This window comes from Emydura macquarii, unplaced genomic scaffold, assembly GCF_026122565.2.
Source record: "Emydura macquarii macquarii isolate MOO-44397 ecotype Brisbane River unplaced genomic scaffold, CSIRO-AGI_Emac_v2 contig_3477, whole genome shotgun sequence".
In the NCBI taxonomy this organism is placed as follows: Eukaryota; Metazoa; Chordata; order Testudines; family Chelidae; genus Emydura; species Emydura macquarii.
In genome coordinates, this window is record NW_027133614.1 from 6,521,097 (window position 1) to 6,542,080 (window position 20,984).

General features: G+C 37.5%; 1 protein-coding gene across 2 annotated transcripts in view; it reads right to left on the bottom strand.

Moving 5' to 3' along the window:
• BRINP3 (BMP/retinoic acid inducible neural specific 3) overlaps positions 1 to 20,984 on the bottom strand; it is a 252,313-nt gene that overhangs the window by 39,495 nt on the left and 191,834 nt on the right. For both annotated transcript variants that reach the window (XM_067535139.1, XM_067535140.1), the window contains one exon: positions 5,972 to 6,194. In XM_067535139.1, coding sequence (XP_067391240.1) covers positions 5,972 to 6,194 — 223 coding nt within the window. The remainder of the gene's footprint in view (positions 1 to 5,971; positions 6,195 to 20,984) is intronic.

A 20,984-nucleotide genomic window follows, 5' to 3' on the forward strand; every position in this document is an offset into this window, starting at 1 on the left:
AATAAATCAACTTGATTTTTTTTTTAAAGTCTTTCAAAAAGAACAATGAACTTATTTGCTTGTTTTTTTGTTCTCACATCTGGCTTTCAACCTGCAGTGAATGACATGACAAATTAAAAGCACCATCTGAGATAATGGGACAGAGTTTTGCACATAACACAGCAATGGGCTAGATCCTCACCTGGTGTAAATTGGCCTGGCTCCTCTTACTTCAAAGGAATTGATTCAGTTTCCCCTAGGTGAAGATTAGACCTAGTGTGCTTTAGCTGTTGTTACAAATTACATACTAAGATACAATACTAACTTCTTAAAAACCAAATAGTGACGTTTTAACAAAAGAGCATGATTTTATGTGAAAATTTTTTATATATACTTTTTAAACTGAAATTCATATTTGCTCAAATTATTTAATTCTGTATTGTAATTTGTTGCAATAGAATTCCGTTTTGCTAATGAGCCAAAGATATAATTTATTCTAATGTTTTACTGGTGTATTCACAAATTATTAAAAAGAGAAACAATGTGATTTAATAAAGAGGCAAACAAATTATGCTCTTTAGACCTGGCACGAAATGATGGCTTTTCATAAGAGAATTATTTAAACAGCATACAAACTAAGTTTGTGCAGCTAGTGTCCGTGCTGTAATATTCTGTACCCCATTCATCTATTCAAATGGATAATGTACTATACTTGGAATCACTATAAATGACATGGAAAAGTCTGCATAGTAAGTACCTTAGCTTGCATTTCCAAAAGCGTACTTGACTTTGGCGCACAATTTTAAACAGGGGTTGGGCACCAAATCCTTTATCTTTCAAAATGGTAGCCCTAATGTGGACATGGTCATGCTCCTAGAAAATAGACTTTCCCCTTAGCTCTTCCTGTGTTCAGACCAAGCTCTTTGACATGGATCTTTGTATTCTTTCATTGAAGTTAATAGGAATACTGCTATCAATGTCAGTGGGAGCAGGTTTGGACCTTTCATTTAGAGGGACTCAGTGTTTGATCTTGCTAATCGTTACTAGCACAAGAAGTCCCAGTGATTCCCAGTAACAGCTAGGATGGGGACTCATGTTCCCATGATTTTCAGGTGTCCAGAATATAGTTATTACAATATGAAAGTTGGTGCTGGTGCTATGACAATCCACAGATGAGCAGTCACAAAAAATATGACCTTTCACCTGAGTGAGGTGTGAACTACAGTGACCGCACCTGAGTGAGGTGTGAACTACAGTGACCGATCAGGAGTATTTAAAGTTGACCCCATTAAATATGGGTCATTTTTTTCCCTTGTAAAATAAGGACATTAAATACAGCTGTTACCACAATGTTAAATTTGCATAGATCCCATCTTTCAGGTTCAGCTACAGCCCACAGTGATCATCCAGAGCTGTAAAGTGTGGACCAGATTCTCAAAATGTAAGGCGGTTCAGAACCTGTGCTCCAGTTGGTACCCCTCTCTACTTTACATCTGATTTGTACAAGGTGCTCCTACACCTAAGAGGTTGAAGTAACTGTTGGACTCACCCGTCCTACCAGGATAAGTATAATACAGGGAAAAACTTCCACACATACGCCACATTAATTCACTGTTTTTCTCAATTCACAATCCCTCTTTACGCATAATTATTCTCATATAGAAGACCTCTGCCCAGGCAGCCAGTCTGATTGTAAGTCAGTGAGACTCAACATGTTTTGCCATCTGCAGTCTCTGTATTTTTCTGTGATATCAACTATAGCAAGAGCTGGCCACCTAGTGGAATTGCAGCTAATGCATGCAATGGAGGCTGGTCAAGCAAAGAAAACACAGTGAATGTGTGTATGATGTCACACAATTCCTAAGTAGATGTAATTGTTAATGTATCGCAGTGGCTCACTGTGAGAGCATTTTAGTGACCCTCCTTGACCCATTTGAAACAGCAGACACTGAAGTCCATGCAGAGGGTGCCTCATTCTGTGACATCCTTTCATAAAAAATGAATACGTTTTCTTTCAAATTGTAATTTTTTTAAAGGTTCTCTCTCCATTCGTGGTGTGATTTGGATAATGTCCATGTTGCAAAGGCTTCTGCCTGTTACATACAGTTGCAATAACTTTCTATTACATTCCAGCTAACAAATTACAAATATATATATATTTTTCATACTCAACATAAAGTCCCACTGTATTCCTCAGCAGATGGAAAAACCTCATTGTCAAAAGACGTGCATGACATGACTGGGAGGGAAAAGTACCCACATCCTTAGAAGCTCTTCCCCACAACCCTCATAGAAAAATGTACACTTGGCTATATAAGATCCCCAAGAAAAGAGTAGTGATAAGGAAAGGAATAGCATAGAATGCCTCTAGCAATTTGTTTTCCGGTATATATTTAATTTTAGTACAACTTGCTTTTGTGGAGTGGACACTAAACATTTTTCCATGGGTGTGTTAACCATAATGGACTCTGGCCACTATTCCTTGTGCACCCAAAAGTCTCTCATAAACAAAATCCCGGGTGTGCAAGCAAGGCCGGATCATGGTTTGCACACCTTTTGTTTCTTTCTTCATTATATACAATTAGAAAAGTTAACTTGTTTGCTACCCTGTGGAACTCAAGGTAGAGCATTGGGGTGCGGGGGGGTAAATTATCCCACACCTGCCTACTGCAGGATTATTACACCTTCCACTGAAACATTTGGTGCTGGTCAGCGATGGCTACAGGATGTGTGTCACATGGACATCAGGTCTGATCCAGTCTGGCAATTCCTATGTTACTATTTGATTCCCAATATTTAGTCTAAAACATTCTTCTGTCTCTGAAATTAGCAATCCTGAAAAAACTTCCATTGATACTTAGAACACTCCTTCACTGTCTTAAAGAAATTCTAAATGTCAGAATAAATAACAGCTAAACAGCCAATAAAAAACTTACCACTGACTTGTATGGTAGTATCATACCAGGATCTAACTACTGCATCATTAAATCAGAAACTGAATTAATATATTTCTTTTTAATTAAGTTGGTCTTAAAATCTAGGTAGAAGATATGAAATTCGAAAAGAATTGATACTGAGTAGAATAAAACAAAAATGTGATCCCCCCCGCAATTGTATGCTAGAAATGTTGTGGCAAGGTACAGAAGGATGAGGATTGTTAATTTCTCTCATTCTATCTGTTACACTGTTTGCAGACCATAAACTGTGTGAGAAGGCAGTTTCTATAGGTCATGAGTCAATTAATTAATTTATGTTAACAATGTTGAGGAAAAATATGTAAAGCTATTTGGGTTTAAAGAAATAAAATCATGAGATGGAATTACTCTAAATAGCCCGCTTCTTTGCTTCAGTCTAGAGTGTTGGGGGGAAGGGGGGAACCCAGTCAATTTCAATTAACCCTTTTTTTTTTTTTTTTTTTCTTCCAGCTGAGGCATAATCTTAAAAAAATTAGCAAAATGTGTGCTCCATGCTAGGAAACAAACTGTAGGAGGACAAGGAAAGAGGCTTGTGTGCTGTTTTTTCACAAGGAAGTACTGCAATAAATATTTGTGTAGTTACCTTTTCCAGGTGTGGCACATGGATTTCTTACATGTTGCCTATTGAAATCCTTACAGAAATACTTTCTATCAAAGTTCTGGTTAATTATACTAAACTTTTAGGCTCCCTCCTGGCTTCCTACAAGAGAAATCAAACTCTAATCTTTAATCTATATTTTCTCAATGATCACAATTTGCTCATTTTGGGTTCACAACTGTCTTTTAGTAGAGTGGGCCAAATCTTCTACTGGCGTAACTTCATTGCATTTCTCTCTTGTTTTTGTTTTTGTTCTCTACTAGATTCTGCGTTGCTCCTTTGTAAGACCTGCTATAAGGGCCTGATCAAAAATGTCTATTGAAGTCAATGGAAGCCCTTCCATTAACTTCCTCAGGCATTAGACAGGAGGCCTAGGAGGAGAACGGATGTGAATAAAAACAGAACATCATGGTTTTATGGAAATCATTGGGAAAATGGCCACCTGGATTTGGAAATGACTGAACTGAGTTATCACTTGACTCACCTGATCAGCCAGAGCCTTGCTCCTGAGAACCAGTGCCCTGTTACTGGTACATTACAAACAAAGATATTTTTGTTTGCTTGCAATATGGAAACAGTTCATTTGGTTTTCTGCTAGTAGAAGTTAATGCCAACAAACTATTTAATCTATTTAAAATTATTCCCTCAGAACATAAACGCATGGGGATTTTGGATCAATAGACACTTATATTTCCATCACTACTCTGGTATTATTGGGAGTTACTGAATGGTGTTGATGCAACTTTGTTTGCATTAATATATAGGCAGTTAATCTTGCAAAAATGCTTACTGTTAGATGTGGTCTTCTTCTTTTTAAGGAAGCTCACTGTATCACTGGTAAAAGCTGGCTTTCTGCATGGATCAGTGAAACTGAATCATGCCTTAAATGCAGAGTTCATGCTTAAAGCCATAACCCAGCAACACATTAGATGTCAAAATATCACAATGATTACGTAACCTTTCTTTGTGGAATGTTTTCTAAACAGGAAATGAACCTAAAATAAATAATGTATTACAACTGAAAGATCATTAAGGGGCAAAACATGGCTATCCTCAATGAGTATGCTAGAAGTGAGGAAAAGGGACTGGGAGGCCATCCATCAACCTGAGCAAAAGGAAGCCATAATTTGGATGTCTTGGCTTCTGGAGTAGAAGAGGAGAATCTGAGTAGCGCTCCTTTGGAAGAGAGATGGAAATAGGTGAGGCTGTAGCCTCACCATCATTTTCAACACCTTGTGGATATGAGAGAGCTGAAAGGAGCAGCATCTCCATCACTGTACCATGTGTAATAACTGCTGCTGGGGAGCGAACTGCTTCTTGCAGCCCTAGAAATATGGGGTCCATTTCAATACCTATTAAAGTCTGTGGCAATAGTCCCATTTTCTTCAGTAGGTATTGAATTGAAGCCATTATGCTTGCAGAGCCTAGAAGCAAGCATCAGGTCCCTAGCTATCCCCAGAGCACTGCATCTCTTAAAACAAATCTTTATTCTTGGAGACCTAAGTGCAGCCCTGTGTGTGCAATAAAACATATCCATATTAGTTTAGGCCTGATTCTTATCTCACTTACAGCTGTGTCATTCCAGTAAGTTCAGTGGAGCTATTCCTCATTAATATAATGTGAATCAGAAGAAAATTGATAATACATAACTCACTTACATGCTAGCAACATGAGTTTCACCAGTTTGCCCTCTCAAACTTACCATTCTTTCTCTTAATGTCTCTAGGCAGGACTAGCGCCACCCTCCCTTCCCTCTCCCCCCGCACGCCATCCATTGCAGTTTGTCACATTTTAACATTTGAAAGGAGAGATCCAGCCCAAATAGCACGTACACTATAATATACAGTCAAGGGATGCTCTGAAAATAGCTGTGTTTGTTTTCCCTTAGTGTAGTTCCATATCTCACTTTGTATGGTGGCTGTGGGTCAAATCCATCAATGATATAACTCTGCTGAAGTTAATGGATTAAATGAGGGATGAATTTGACCTTGGTGGGGATGGGAGGGGCAAGTGCACGTTACTTTGATTTGTTGATTCCAGTAATACACAAGGACACAGCTGTAGTCTGTGTCTGTCTTTTCTCATTGTGGCATTACCTTTGGGAAGTCTAGGGTGATTAGATAGCAAGTGTGGAAAAATTGGGACAGGAGTCAGGGGCAATAGGCACCCATATATATATATATATATATATATATATATATAAAAAGCCCCTAATATCCCGATTTTATAGGGAAAGTCCTGATATCTGCTCACCTTAGTCTGAACAGAACGTTAAAGACTAGAAGACTCAATACTATTATCTTGCTCTTTATGGTTATAAAGACTGCTTACTATACTTATTAGCATACCTGTACTCTTAAGCAGGCTTCAGTCTCAAAACAGTTTCCTGAGTGTGTCAGGTTTTCACAGCATTTCTTACCTCTGTCTTGGCAAGCTGATGAGTGGCTGTTTATGGCACCTCTTACTTAGGCTAAAGAGCTTGTGTACAATTTTCTGTGCCTTAAGGAAAAGTTGTTTCATGCTGTTTTCCAGTTGTTCATAGCGACGCTGAAAATTAGAATCCATTGTCCACAAATGCATTATGGTAGAGGTGTTGAGGAAATAGTTCATGGGCAGCCTTTTCATAAAGAACTTGAATTCATCTGAAAAATGGCAAGATTCAGTTTTTTGTAATTATGTATCTCTGGTTATTTTTGGACATAATTTAAGTTACATTTTGTTGCAAACTTTATCATTTTAAAATAAAACAATTGCATTACCAATGAAGACTAAATGATGATGATACAATAACAGATAATATTTATGTAATTCTCTTATAAGTAAGAGGAAATACACACGAGACTTATTCTCCACTTTGGTAACATATAAAAGTGCCTTTAGTATAAATGAGAATCAGGTCTACTTATATCTAAATATAGGACCGTATCGTGCAAACATTTCAGCACATACAGTTTTACTCAGATGAGGAATAGAGATGGATGGTCCAGTGGCCTAGGCAGTAGCCTTAGGTATGGAATATTTGGTTTCAAATACTTGCTTCACCACAGGCTTTCTGTGACACCTTGGACAAGTCTCTTAAAGTCAGATCTTTAAAGGTAGTTAGGAGCTCAAAGAGGCAATAGGTGCCTAGTTGAAAAGCACCTCTTGAAAATCCTTCTAGGTGCTTATTTAAGTCTTTAAGCATCCTTTCAAAAACCTGGCCCTTGGTCTCTCTTAACTTCAGTTCCCCCCCCCCCCCCCCCCCAGTAAAATGGAGATAATAGGATTTTTTACCTCACAAGAATGTTGTAAGGATAAGTACATTTAAGACTGTGAGGTACTCAGATATTATGATGCAGGCTATCTAAATACCTTTTAGATAATAAAATCCCATTTAAGTCAATGGGATCATTCACTTGAGTAGTGTGACTCAGACGCTTATTTATAGAATTTAGACCTTACGTTATTTTTTTAAAAAAGGGACCTTAATGGTAGAAAAACATCATAAATACTGTAATCTCATGTAATTTTGTACTTTTCCCTCTGTGATTCTAGATATTGGTTTCTATTTCCCTCATTTTTCCACTCTTGTTTGACAATCCATACTGTGTCAGATTGGTCCTGCACTGGAGTCATAAGTATCCCACAATTACTCCTTTATCCTGCCAGACGTTTCACTTGGGTAGGCACCAGCACAGAACCCCCGTTGATTGCAATGAGCTCTGCATGAGTACAGTGGTCTGTGTTCATGGAGTAGTTTGTAGGGCTGGGACCTCAGTTACAACAGAGCTGGCTAAATAATGTCCATCTATTTTGGACAGAAAATGGTTTGGTTTTGAGGAAAATAACTGTTCTTGCTTATACAGCTTTTTAGCTAAATAAATAAAGTAGAAATCGGTTTCTTGATATAAAACCTGAACGCTTTGGTAGAAAACTCTAGAATTTTTTTGCTTGTTGGTTAGTTTACCAAATTTTTATTTGGGAGGGTGGTGCGGAGGGGGGAGAGAATTCAGATCAGCTCTAGTTATAGGATCACATCCTAGGCCATGGAAATGAGTATCAACATTTTGGCATGATGTAGGTTTAAGAATAGTAAGTTTTCAGTATTGCGTTTTCTTATGCAAGTACATAGTTTTCATAGCTTAACAGAACATAGAAACACAAACTATGGAAAACAAGAGACAAGCAAATAGTTTAACTATACACTGTCTTAAAATATTCTCTTCAGCAGAAATAAGAACAAAGGCCTGGATTCTCAGCTAACGTAACTTACTACCACTTTTCTGACTTCCATGGAGCTATGTTGATTCAACCAAATAAAGATCTGACCCAAAAATAAGTTCTCCTGACTACCAGTCCTACACTTTAACCCCAGAACTATAATTTGCCTTCCATTACTAGGAAGTTTTATTCTTTCTACTTCAGCACAATTTCTTACTGCTGAAAAATAGAGAAGACAACACAAGTCTTAATGTCTTTTGAATTTTCACATTGCTATGATCACTTCTGTAAGAAATATTGTCCTTTTGCAGTCCTTTGCACGATGGCATAGTGTTCCACAATTGGCAACTAATTGGATTACCTGTTTACAAGTGACAAGAAAGGCTAATATCAACTTGTAACACAAAATTGTAAAATACAATACTATTTCCAGTATGAAAATATTTATTTTGCTTACTTAAGCCGCAGATGGGATGTGCAAGAATCAGGAGGTGCACAGAGGAAATTTGTGTGTGATAGAGAGTATGAAAAACACAATTGGTAGGTACAATATGGTAGTTGCATATGGTGGTGGTAATTCATGCTTTTTTTTTTTTTTTTTTTTTTTTTTTTCTTAAAGGTGGTCCACAAGAAACCAAAATCAGAAAAAAGGTTTGAGTAGATTCTCAGGTGGTATAAATGAATATAGCTGGGGATCTGACCCTTCATTAACTTACATTTTGGGTTTCTAATATTACATTCTGACTAGCACTGATGTCCAATCTGGAATAATTTCATTTTACAGCATCAAACCACTGTTCTGGAAGTTATGATATAACAATATCATAAAGCCTTGCTTCTGTTCAGTTTGGTCTATGAAGTCTAAACAAAGCAGAATGCTTTTCTTAACCAATTTGAAAAAGCAAAATAACCACAAAATGAGTTGAAAACAATCTTTCTCAAACTAAAAAGGCATGTTACTTAATCAGTTTCAGAATTTTGTGTCAAACAAAAGTTTGTTTGGGATGTAGGATTGTTAGGGTTGCCCCCCTTTTAAATTAAGAAGAAACTGAAGAGCAGCCATTCCTACATTTAACAATTCCTCAATTGCATTGAAAGGTCCCCCCCAACCTCTGATCAGTCCATGAAGCCACCCTCCCTCACCACTTGTTAAATTTTCAAGCAAGTACCTTCGTGCTTTCTCCCATGCAGCCCCTTATGCTTGTTTGCAGGTAGTTTCTCCTACCTGCAACAATAAATCATTATCCTCTTGCAAACCTTCCTTAAAACTCTCCTATGCTGTGTTGCCTACAAAAAAAATGGACAGTGGCTAGGCTGCTGCTAGTGTGCTGAGAGTATTCCCTATCAGGCTGATAATATTTTTGATTCCTTGTGCTCGTCTGCAATCTTCATTTGTCTAGGTCTGATTTTCATGTGAATACCATTTAATGTCATTTGACAAAGACAATTATTTGAAATAAGTTAAAAATAATGAATAGGATCACAATGTGCAAATGAGCAGTATTCAAGTCCAATGAAGAATTTTAAAACCAAAAGGAGGAAAGGTATTTAGAGCTTCCGATGTGGTTTCAGAGATTCCCTCCTCTCTAGAGGGATGAAATCCAGAATTGTTTCCAGGGCTGAACCTGCTCCAGCTGATAACCTTGGAACCTTTAGGCCACATTATTGTGGTTTCTGTGAATATAGGACTTATTGCTGAGGCAAACGCTCCTGGGAACTGTGGTCCTCTATTCACACAAGAGGTGGTAGATGTGGGCAGCTGCAAATATGCCTCAACCCTAACCTGATGGGATTTTGTGATATTTTGTGTTTACGGACTAAGAAATGAAACTGATACCACTAACTCTCTTCACCCAAGCTCAATAAAGCTGTTTAAAACTGCATGTTTTGAGAACAAGGAGGGTTTTGAGCACTGAAGGTTAAAGTACTCAAGTGAGATTCAAGAAAATTGGCTCTACCTCAGGCAACTATGGTCTCAGCAGAGTCCACTACAGTGGTTACAATTAGTGTGAGGAGCATCAAGATCTATGATAGAGAATTTCAAAATCCCCAGCAGTGTCCTACTCTTCATGTTAAAACTCTTTATGAACAAAAAGACCATGGCATTATCACTCCTCTTTCCATCATAATGCTTGTAGTTCTAATCAGGGCAATCAAAGTTACAGCTGGTCAAACACCAACAGAAGCATCAAACTGAAATCCCAAACCACAAAGCTCTCAAAATTGTTGTCTAAGGGACTGATCTGCAGTAGAACTGACCTGTCAAATAGCCAACTACTGCAGATGTCCAATAAAATGCTGCTTGAGTATTGTCCAGACTCTAGGGACTTAAATTTAAAAAAAATCAATGACCCACTCTGTTTCAAGGGCCTGGGGAAAACAAAGCAGTAAAATTAATATATATATATATATATATATATATTGTTCCAATTAATTTTAGTTGTTTGATACATTAATTCATCTAAAGAAGTAGCATCTGTGTTCCAAGAAATATATATTTGAAAAGAATCTGTACAAACGTATGAACTTGGCTTGAAATGACTACCTTTTATGTGGAAAAAATAGGTGACCTTTAAACTGGCTTGAGTAAATCATTCAGCCCTTATGTAATGAAATAATTCACTCTTTTTACTCTTTTAAGGCTTAAGTACAGGAACCAAGCATATGCACTGTGAAAGGGATGGGCAGGGGATGAACAAGGGATTTAGAATCAGAGGACCAAACTATCTGGTATGATCTGGCCACTTTGTGCTGCTCAGGGGGTGCAAAATAGCTGGATTTTTGACAGAAATAGCCAGTGCGGGAACTCTCTCCACTAGCATAAAAATGTTAGGGCAACTGCTTTACTGGAAGCTTCTCCCCCCAATCCTGGTGAAGGGAGAATGTCAGGGGACTTGCATATCAGAGAATCAGTGGGAGGGGAGTCTACTGTGTAGTACAGTGCACTGTACTCCAGGAGTATAGGATCACTTTGGGAGCATATGGAGGTGGTATAAATGACAGTAGCCCCTATGATGACTTAACTATCAAACTGATGCAGAATCAGGGAGCTGTAACTGGCTCCCTCACAGATCTTCAACTCCCTTGTATTGACTGGAGCTCAGATACTGGGGATGATGTTAGAGAACTAATCACTTCTATCTCAACAGGCTGCCCCAAATATTTGCTGATGTTACACTAGAAGGACATTGAAACAGGGCAGCCTTCCCCTTTAAGGAGCACCTTGGAGGGCCAGTCAGCCCTGTTTAATTAACTGCACCCTGCTACTTCTGCCTTGGGTGTTGGTCTTAACAAGAGGAAAGCCCAGCCACTGAGGGCTGAGAAGCAGAGTTGACAGACTGCTCCTATCTGGAAGGCAAGAAGCCTGGTGGAAGGTCAGTGTCTATGAGATGAATATTGCTATCCAGAGCTTTTTAGGAGGATGGGCCTGGACTAAACTGTTGGGTTGACCCAGGCTTAAGTGCCTGTTGGTCAGTGTGGAATTCAGGCTGTTGAATACAGGCTGTTGAATACCATCTGTAAGGAAGGTGGCTGGTTACCAAACTCAGCTGGGCCAAAAATTCCTTTTTGTGCTTTTGTTGGACCCTGGTTAAAGGACTGTGTTACCCTGGAAGGGGCTGAACTTTTATGTCACTTAGCCAGAGGGTCAACTCATATCTACAATGGGAGGAGGCTGAAGATTGTGGTGAGGAAGTTGAGGCAGAGCTACTGTAATCCCATACTATGGCAGATTTTAGGCTGCCTTTTTTTTTTTTTTTTTTTTTTAAATTAAGTGGATGTCCTGGATCACTTTCTAGACTTGCCCAGGATGAACTGCAACCCTTCTGATCCCATGGGATGACCCAACACTCTGAAAATGACCAACCCAGGTTTGTGGACCAGCTCCTTGCAAAAACAAATTATAGGCAAGACAGAGGCAGTGTTTATCCAAACTATTTGAACCTTAAAAAAATGCAGATTTTCAGGTTTGTTGTAACTTGAGTAAATTTCAAGTCTCGAACCCTTTACCCAAAATTTGCATGTGTCAGGTTATGGTTGTTTTAGCTTGGCTTGAAGTCTGCTGAAACAATTTTTTTCCATGGAAAAATGCAATTTATACACAATATTTTCTGTGGGACAACTTCAATTTGAGCTTTTTTGTTATTTTTCTATTAAGAATATAAAAACAAAATTTTTGTTTTCAGGTTGATTCAACCTGAATCAATATATTTTAGTTTGAACTGAACTGATACAGTTTAATGTTGAACTAACTTGAAGTGAAATGTATCTGCCTAAACTGTGCAGTTTTGCATAAGACTTATAGTTCCAGTACCATAGGCCCCACCCATTCTCCCATATAAACTGGCACCTTGGCCAGACTACATCTCCCATAATGCTTTGCAGTTTCCTTCTCAGTGAGCAGTGTGTGTCGTGGGAGTCACATGGCTGCAACTTCATCATGATATGTAATTTGTACAGGGAACCTGAGCCTTAGGAGAGAATGGCAGGAGGGAGGGGAGCATGTAGAACCAAAACAATAACTCCCATGCGACACTGCACACCTTAGGCAGACGCTGTTTAAAATAGAACTCCCTCAACACAATCTGTCTTGACTCCGTTCAATAACCTAACATTAAATGTTTTGTTTGGGAATGTCCATCTTTAATTTTGATGGCCAATATAAAAAATGAAATATTTCAACACTTCCAAATCAGGTTTTTTCAGAACTTTTCATTCTATGACAAATCTGTTTTTGACTTCTTTTGTCCCAATTTGTAATGAAAAAAGAAGTCAAAATATCAGAATTTACTGTGGGATGGAAATTCTGATTTTCTTGCTCAGCCCTAGTTACTATAATAAATATCACTTCCATAAAACTGCAGACTTATGAAGTGCTTAACAAACAAACCTAAGCATAACCATTACCTCCTCCAAAAAAATTAAAAATGAAAATTGAAGGCCTTGATCATACAGGGAGCACCATGAGAGTAGATGCCTGAAGTGTGAGGAACTTTTGGGATTGGGATCTAAATTAAACAAGGCAAACAAATGGAAGACTTGTCCCAGAACTATAGTTGAGGGAAAGGAAGGAAAGATTACCGGGGGATAAACAAAAATCAGATGTCTTCTTGGAAGAAATATTGTGTATACATTGTAAAAGATTAAGAAATGACGACTCAGAGGAGACTATTTCCATCAACAGGAAAGAGAACACCAAATGATATCTATTGTAATAACACTTAGTTCAAAGGTGCCAGAATGGATTGCTATTGTCCCAAGAATGAGATTTATTACCAGCTTTCAAAGAAACTACATTATATCCTGTACATGGTGGATGCAAGTAGAATCATGATAGATGAAACCTTCTTCTCCTTCATTACAATGTCAGCCTACTTTAAACATTATCTGAGCAAACAACATCTTGCATAACTTTTTAAGTAGATTTGCCAGGTGCTAAACTAGCAGGAGGCATATAATGCTTTTAGGGTTGAAAATGAGGCAATTATATTGTCTGAATCTGATAGGCTATCCTTTCACTTTTGGACTATAAGATGAACAATTTAGATATTGGCTCTCTGAAGAAATTCTGTACAATGCACCTGTTCACTTTATTAAAACAGTGACACCTCCACAGGGGTGAGGGGAGAATATTGGTCACAGACGCAATGACAGCTGGGTATATCTGTTCTTACTATTGATTAAATTACCTGACAGCCACATGGGGAAGTTAATTACTGGGAGTCAAATTAACACCCTTGCAAGATAAAGTAAACAATAATTATATTAAGAACTTAAGAGGCTTGAAGGGTTTTTGTTTTTGTTATGTTTTTGGTTTTTTTTCCCCTTGAGCCTGAAGTTCCAAGCCCTGTCTTAAAAGAGCCACTGCTATGCAGCTCTGGGGCAAATGGATTGAACCGTAATGACTAATGTCTTTATTCACAGTGTTTAAAAAGGAATTTCTACTACCAGTGATTCAGTTCAGATTCTTCACAAGAAGTCTTTCAATTAAGATTTAGAATGAGAGTCATTTGGCATAGCAACTGGATTCCAATCCTAATTTAGCAATGGTCTTTTCTGGTCAGAAGAGAGGTAGTGGGTGCTGAGAGAATGATGCAAGCAATCGCACCTCCTGTATACTGAGCGGTTGCTTAGGTCTTTCATAGACACATTCTTTCTCCCTTCTGAATCAATTAGAATGAAGCTTATCATAGTACAAAGTTACATTTGTTTTTCTGTACAGACTAAAGGAGTCCCTCTCTTTCCCGTTTCAATTTTAGGTTTGATTTATTAAGTTTATGCAACATCTTCTTTCCCAGTTAAAATGGAATAATTGGAAAACTAGTAATAGATTGTCAAGCTACTGTATAAGTGCACTGCTGTTAGCAAAAGTTTTTATTTTGCAGAGGATATTGTGGGATTCCAAATGCATTGTCTATTTTCAGATCAAACTTGCTCATCTTACAAGGAGACATATTTAGTTCCAGCTACCAGCCCTACAAACTCAGCCTGTGATCTGAAAGCCAAGCTGGGCTCTCTCCTTCCCTTACATCAGCACAGTAGAAATATTCTGTACATAAAAATGTATACATAGTGACCACCTGTGCAACCCCACTGTCTCTAAATTATGCCCTCAATTATGCTTCTGCAATCCCATAAATTTTCAATAGGATTGGACAAGTGCAAATGAAGACATACTATACAATGGCACTGCTTTAAAAACTTGTCAGTTGCCTTTAGATGTCATCCCAAATAATCTTTTCCACTACTAAGTGAAGTACAAGAAGTACTGACAATATCAAGGTAACTTTAAACTAGTTGTTAGCTAAAGGTAATCTGGAAATATGTTAAGCATGACTACTACAAATTGAAGAGAATGCAGCTACATGTGATTTACTGAGGGCATAATCTGGAATTCAGGGTCTCTTATTTCCAGTGATGATATGGGAGAAACAACAAACCAAGGCAGATATCCACATCACAGGGAGACTGAAGGATTGGCAGGTAGGGGAAAAAACAAAACAAAATGTTAAACTGAGCTAATTTGATTTGGAGATACTGAGGCAATAGAAATGGAATCCCATGGTGCCCATTTTTACTGAGACAATTTTCAGGGTAAATGACATGCAAGGAAACATAAAATATTAATGGCTTATGCAAGTGGGGATAGTCTTTAAGTAAAAGGCAAACTTAATTGTTCTAGATTTTTCTACTAAATATAAGGGTGGTTACAGTTAAATATTATGGGCCAAATTCAGACTTGCTGTAACTTCACTAGAGTCATCCATCAGAAAACATCTGACACATAGTAATCACACTGAAAAGTGCTTGCTTAATGGAGAGGATGGGAGAACAACACATGATGTAAGGCTCTACCGGAAGATGCTCAGATGCTCCAGTGACAAGGGTGGTATAAGAACCTCTATAGAAAAAGCAGTGATTTGCCTATTGAAAGTGATCCTTAGCTAAAATCTCATGCCATTAAACGTAAGCTTCCTCCATGTTTTATCATTTTCCCCCAGAACCAACCTTTTTGTTGCTGACAGTTATCACAACACATTTTTTTTCTCAGATTGAGAGTGAGTCACCTGTTTTCCTGGTGGTCACCGACAAGGCTGATCCTATATTTTACAAATTAAAGCACTCTGTTATTACTCTGACTTTTGCAATTACTTTATCATTGTAATTGTCTTAATGAAAAAAAACTCTACAAAACAGTAGAAACATGCTTTAAAATATTATAGTATGATTTTGTAAACAATGTTGTGCACAACTTTTGACATTGTAAGTATACATTATGGTTCCTTTCCAGGCTTCTGTAACTGACAAGAAGATTTAAGGAGCAGTTTTTCAAAGTCAGAATGTCAGTTATGTGTCTAAACCCCATTGACTTTCAGTGAGTGCTCAGCACCTAACTACCACTTGAGCTTTTGAGAATCATCCCCTGAAAGCTTCTATGATAGTGTTAGGTGAAACAGCAAATGAAGATGGTGTCTGAAGATAGTGCGGAATTTTGCTGTTGCCAAGATACAGTCCACACTGTTAATAGATAATTCTCTAAATACCCCTCTGAAAAATATGACAGGACACATCAGAGAAGTTCTTTTCTGATCACTGACGTGGAACGTACACGAAGTGAGATTGTTCGAGATGCAAACACAGTCCATAAAAATGAAAGATACATGAACTTTACTGACATTTAATTCAATGATAAGTTATTGTCCCTTCTACTAGAGTCTCCTGATGAATTTCCTTCCACCCTTTAAGTCCCATCCTTTTAGACAAAAGGTTTTCAGGAAGAGAATGTTAATTCAATCTATACAAAGAATTGAAAAAATGATATTATTTCAGATACATACTTGGTGTAAATCAGCACAACTTAATTGGCTTCAGAGGTGTTATGCTGATTTACATCAACCAATGATCTAACTCTCCATTTCAGATAAACTTTTCAATTTCTGAACTTCTTCTGATGGTTATATATCACAATGTACAAAATTCATCACTGTTTAGCAACAGGAAATACAGCAGTAATTAAGGAATTTTAAGTAATTAAGGAATTTTTCAGATATTCTTGATGCAGCCTAAATCCAGTGAATTAAGAGATTTAAAGAAATAACAAAAAACAAGGCAGTTCTAATAATGCATTTAAATTACAGCTATGATGGAGGCTGGGCTCATAATGAACAACCTTTTCAGCAAAGATTTATTCAAATTTTAAAACCAGTTAACTTTAGCAATGTTCATATACCTTTTGTGTTGCTTTCTACAGACACTGAGTTGAATTTTCCAAATAACTGTGCAAAGCAGATTTCCAAGTCTCATGCAAGAGTATTTGCAGAAAGCAAACTTTAAATTTGCATGCTCAGTCAAGGAAATTCTTGTCCACAGATTTATTTTTATTTCATTTCCAGTTTTCTTCATGCCAATAGAAGCTTTTCAAAGGTTCACCTTTCTAAGTTATAAAGGGCCAAAATTTCAAAAAGGTCGCAATCTGGCCTCTAAATTTCTGTTGGCACAATTTGTATGTGTATAACCACAAATTTGTAAGCACAAATAATGTATGTTTTAATGGCTCAGACCTGCAAGGTATTTTGGCCCTGATCCATTTAAGCAAATGCTTAGCATGCAGCACACACATCGTCTCAATTAATTCAGTAGAACTACTCATCAAGTGCTTGTTTAAGCATGTTTCAGCACTGGCTTTGCGTGGTCACTTAAGCCCAAGCTCGGTAGTAAGCTATCTATCGAATTTGTATACATGTGCTACTTCTGTCTACAGTGTCTTGATTTATAGCACATGTTTGCATGGACTAAGTTTTGCAGTGGCCTTTTTCAAAATGGCTTTGAAAATATGACCCGTGATATATTTTACTGTTTATAAACCATAACTTTGCTATATTTCTAATGAATCTATAGAAACTGAAAATATCATCATTCAAGAATTTTTACTCAACATTTGATCTGTCTTTTTCTCTACCTTAGCTAAGTCTCTAATTTTTCAGGCTTCTTCTTCCTCCTCCCCCACATCCCTTTTGAAACAAATACACCAAATGAAATTTGATCCTTAAGAGGGGAAAAGTAGCACCAACAGCCCCGCACTCAGGGAATGAATAATAGAGAGTAATCATTCTATGCAAGTGCACAAGGATAGAAAAGGATTTTACTTCGAGATTTTCAGGCGTTATAAATAACTTAAAATATGATTATGAACATGGTGTGTTTAATTCTCACCTTTCTCCAGACAACATGGAAGTAGGTGTCAACTTACTGGTACTTACCTGCTATGAGTGAGATAATCATCCTTTGTGCTCTGAGGTGGGGAGGAAATCAAACAGGTACTAATACCAGTCAAAACTAGGCAATGAACATGGCAGGGAAGTGTGGAGGATCCTAAAGAGACGACATAGCTTCTTCCCTCTAAGATGGCAAAAGACCATCCATGTCATCAAATTGCTACCGAGATTCTGTAGGGGGTGTGGGTGGGTGTGTGGGTGTGTGTGTGTGTGTGTGTGTGTGTGTGTGTGTGAGAGAGAGAGAGAGAGAGAGAAGGATGATGGTGCATTAGGCAATGTGACCTCATGATGAACCCACCCATCTCTCAAATTTGGGCAAAAGTCAATGATGTTGTATTAACTCTTACTCTGCAACTTTTGCCCATCAAATGGGGTGATGTGGAAGAGGGTGCAGCAGTGAGCAGATTGCCAAATGACAATAGTAAACCTTGCTGCCAGCAGGGAATGTAGGCAAGAGAGTTAATGCAGAACTTATGGACGCTTACAGAAATTATCTGGTATCTGCATGTATCCCCATAGATTTTAGGACATCAGTGGATCATGACCGGACCCTTGTATGAACTCACAAAGCCCTCCCTCTGGAAAAGTGACTTCTCATGTATTCTACAGATCTAGTTGCTGATATAGTAGAATACTTGCAGTCCTCCTCCTTTACATGGGATGATTTTTATTCTTGCTTAAGAGAGTCCAAAAAGCCTTTTAAAATAGTAATGTACTGTTAACAGTGGTAGGTATTGACAAATAGTGTTTTGTCATGCTGGTATGACAGTCACATGGTAAATTGAGTTTATTTACTATTCCTGTCCATAATCTCCTGGGGACTGATTCAGCACCATTTTTGGAGTCTTTCCGGGGACATCAGTGGATATTGGATGGAGTCTTTGAGCACATGGGTGTCAATGGGACAGCTTATGTGCTGAAAAATTGTGTGCTTTCCTGAATAGGAGTGTTATAATAAGTACAGCTGATACTGGAAAAGTTACACAATTTTTAAAACCATTTGTAGCTGGTATAAGTTCAGAGGCATAATACATGTCAAAAGAGGCACAATTTATTATACATAAAAATGAGATGAATGAAAGTAAATGAAAACATGGCTTTGTTTTGCCCAAAAGCATTCTCTTTATGCCATTGTTAAAATACAGCTTCTTAGAATAGTCTTCTCAACATGGATCCTGCTTAAACATTAATTCAGCCAAGGTCCTTGAGACACCAATAAATGGTGCCAGTAGTTTAGGATTAACAGTTTCAGTATTAATCTTTGATAAGAAAACAGCTGCTCATCTTGCCAGGGTGGTAGCTAAGTCTGAAGGCCAGAAGATATGGCTGTGTGTTTAAGATGTGATAAGGAAAAAGCAGATGGCTTAGAGTAAACAATTCAAAATAACTCTGTTGTCAGTTCTTTGGGTGAAAACCATGTGTGTTAAATTAAATCTATCCATAACAATGAATGGGATATTTCACATTTGAATTTTGTTAGGCCACCAAATATTTATAAGGGAGAAATTGTTGCTAGGTATGAATTGTTCATGGAAAATTCAAAATGTAGCTCAGAAGTGCCCAAAGTGGCCTGATTTTCCAGTGATGTCTATGTTAATTGCTCACCTAATTTGGTGTGCATTTAACATGATTGCATGCACCAACCTGATATCTGTGCCTACAAGAGACTTGATAGATATATACTATAAAATGGCTATGTGCATTTGCAACTGCAGCATATATCTACAAATATGGCGTTCAACTGTACTCAAACTCTGGCATGCACATTTTTGTAAATCAAACCTTAAAAGTCTATCTAGAAGAAAATTTTATAATCTGTCTATTTAAGGGGCAGCGGAGCTAAGAAAGAACCACTTTTAAATTTATTTATTTATTTATTTTTTACTACTAGAGATTCATAGAGTTTCAAAGACACAAATGGTGGTTTAGGTACTGTATTTGTATTTGTACAAAGGGTATTTGTGCCTTTGAAAATCTACCCCTTAGTTGTTTTATCTGAAACAGACAAAATGAGCGAGAACACTGACAGCAGACAAATAATCTTAAAAAGAATGTTTACAGTATTGTTCTTTAGGACAAATTGTGGCCACAGATACACACGCATCACCCCCATTTGAACTTAGCAGGAATTACAGATCTGTTATCTGAGGCAGAGTTTCTCTGTCTGAAGATATTCGTTATATATTTAAACTAAAAGGGAGTAGAAATCAGGAGAGTAGAAAACTAGTAAACTCAAATACTCATGTTTACCTGGATTTGAGTTACATAAATAACACTGAATGGAATTCATTTGTATCCAGAAAGCTAGCATGAGGGTAGTACATTGGGCTGTGACTGAAGGAAGCCTAGGTTCTAGTCATTAATTCGATAATGATGTGCTATATGACCTTGGACAAGTCATTTCCCTTCCTACGATGACTGTCCTTTCTATTTAGAGTCTAAGCTCATTAGGAGAAGAAAATAAGTCCTCAGCACCTCCTTATGCCCTTGAAACCCATTAAAATGAGATGTTGGTCTGACTAAGGACTAGAGGAATTTCCCTTATTTGCTGCAGGGAAACTAAATATGAGCTGTTTAAAATGGCCTCTTCATTTATGACAGTTTTTGCTGAAATATGCTATTAACATGTATTAAATATCTCCTATATTTCAGAATATCCAAAGCATTCATAATGTCTCATAATAACCAGTTTCATTAGAAAGCTGCTGAGACACTAAGTGATATTTCTGTTGGAAGAACTTCTCAGACAGTAATGTGATTTATGCAGACTTTGTCATTCCCCATAGAAACTCCACTATCTTCTGTCAAACAATGTCACTTTTTTCCCAGTTCAGAACAGTACCAAATGCAGGACATTCTTCACCTATGTTGTCCTAGCTTTCTATGTATGTCTTTACATAAAAATGTAAGGTGGAAATTTTTCAAAGCTGCCTAAGGGATTTAGACACCCAGATCCTACTCTATTGCCTACATTTATTAAAATCAAGAGGGTGGAGGGAAATGTTTTAATGAAATTCATATTAATTATTTACTTTCATATTGTTTAAGGAATCATCCTAGTTATAATTACCAACATAGTGTATTAATGTTAAACAGACATTATACTGATCAATGCCACAGTTTGAAATATATTTAAAGTGCCAATATTTTTATAAATATAAGGCTCCACCATTAGCTATTTTCTCCTAGGAATTATGCTCAGTGCACCCTGAGAGTGCATTGTGAGTGGGTTTTACTTCTTTCCTGTCCTATTGATATGTTTGGTGATCTCTTTCCATGACACTGAAAACTATAAACCTGGAGATCACAAATTTGTGACTCACTGTTGGCCAAGTTTGAATTTGATGGGGATAGAGTAGCCTGCTTTCCTGATATTGATAGAAAAGGGATATATTTGCAACCATGGCTTTTTGAGTATATATAACTGGTGAAAAGTTCAGGTGAACACTAAAGCTCCAG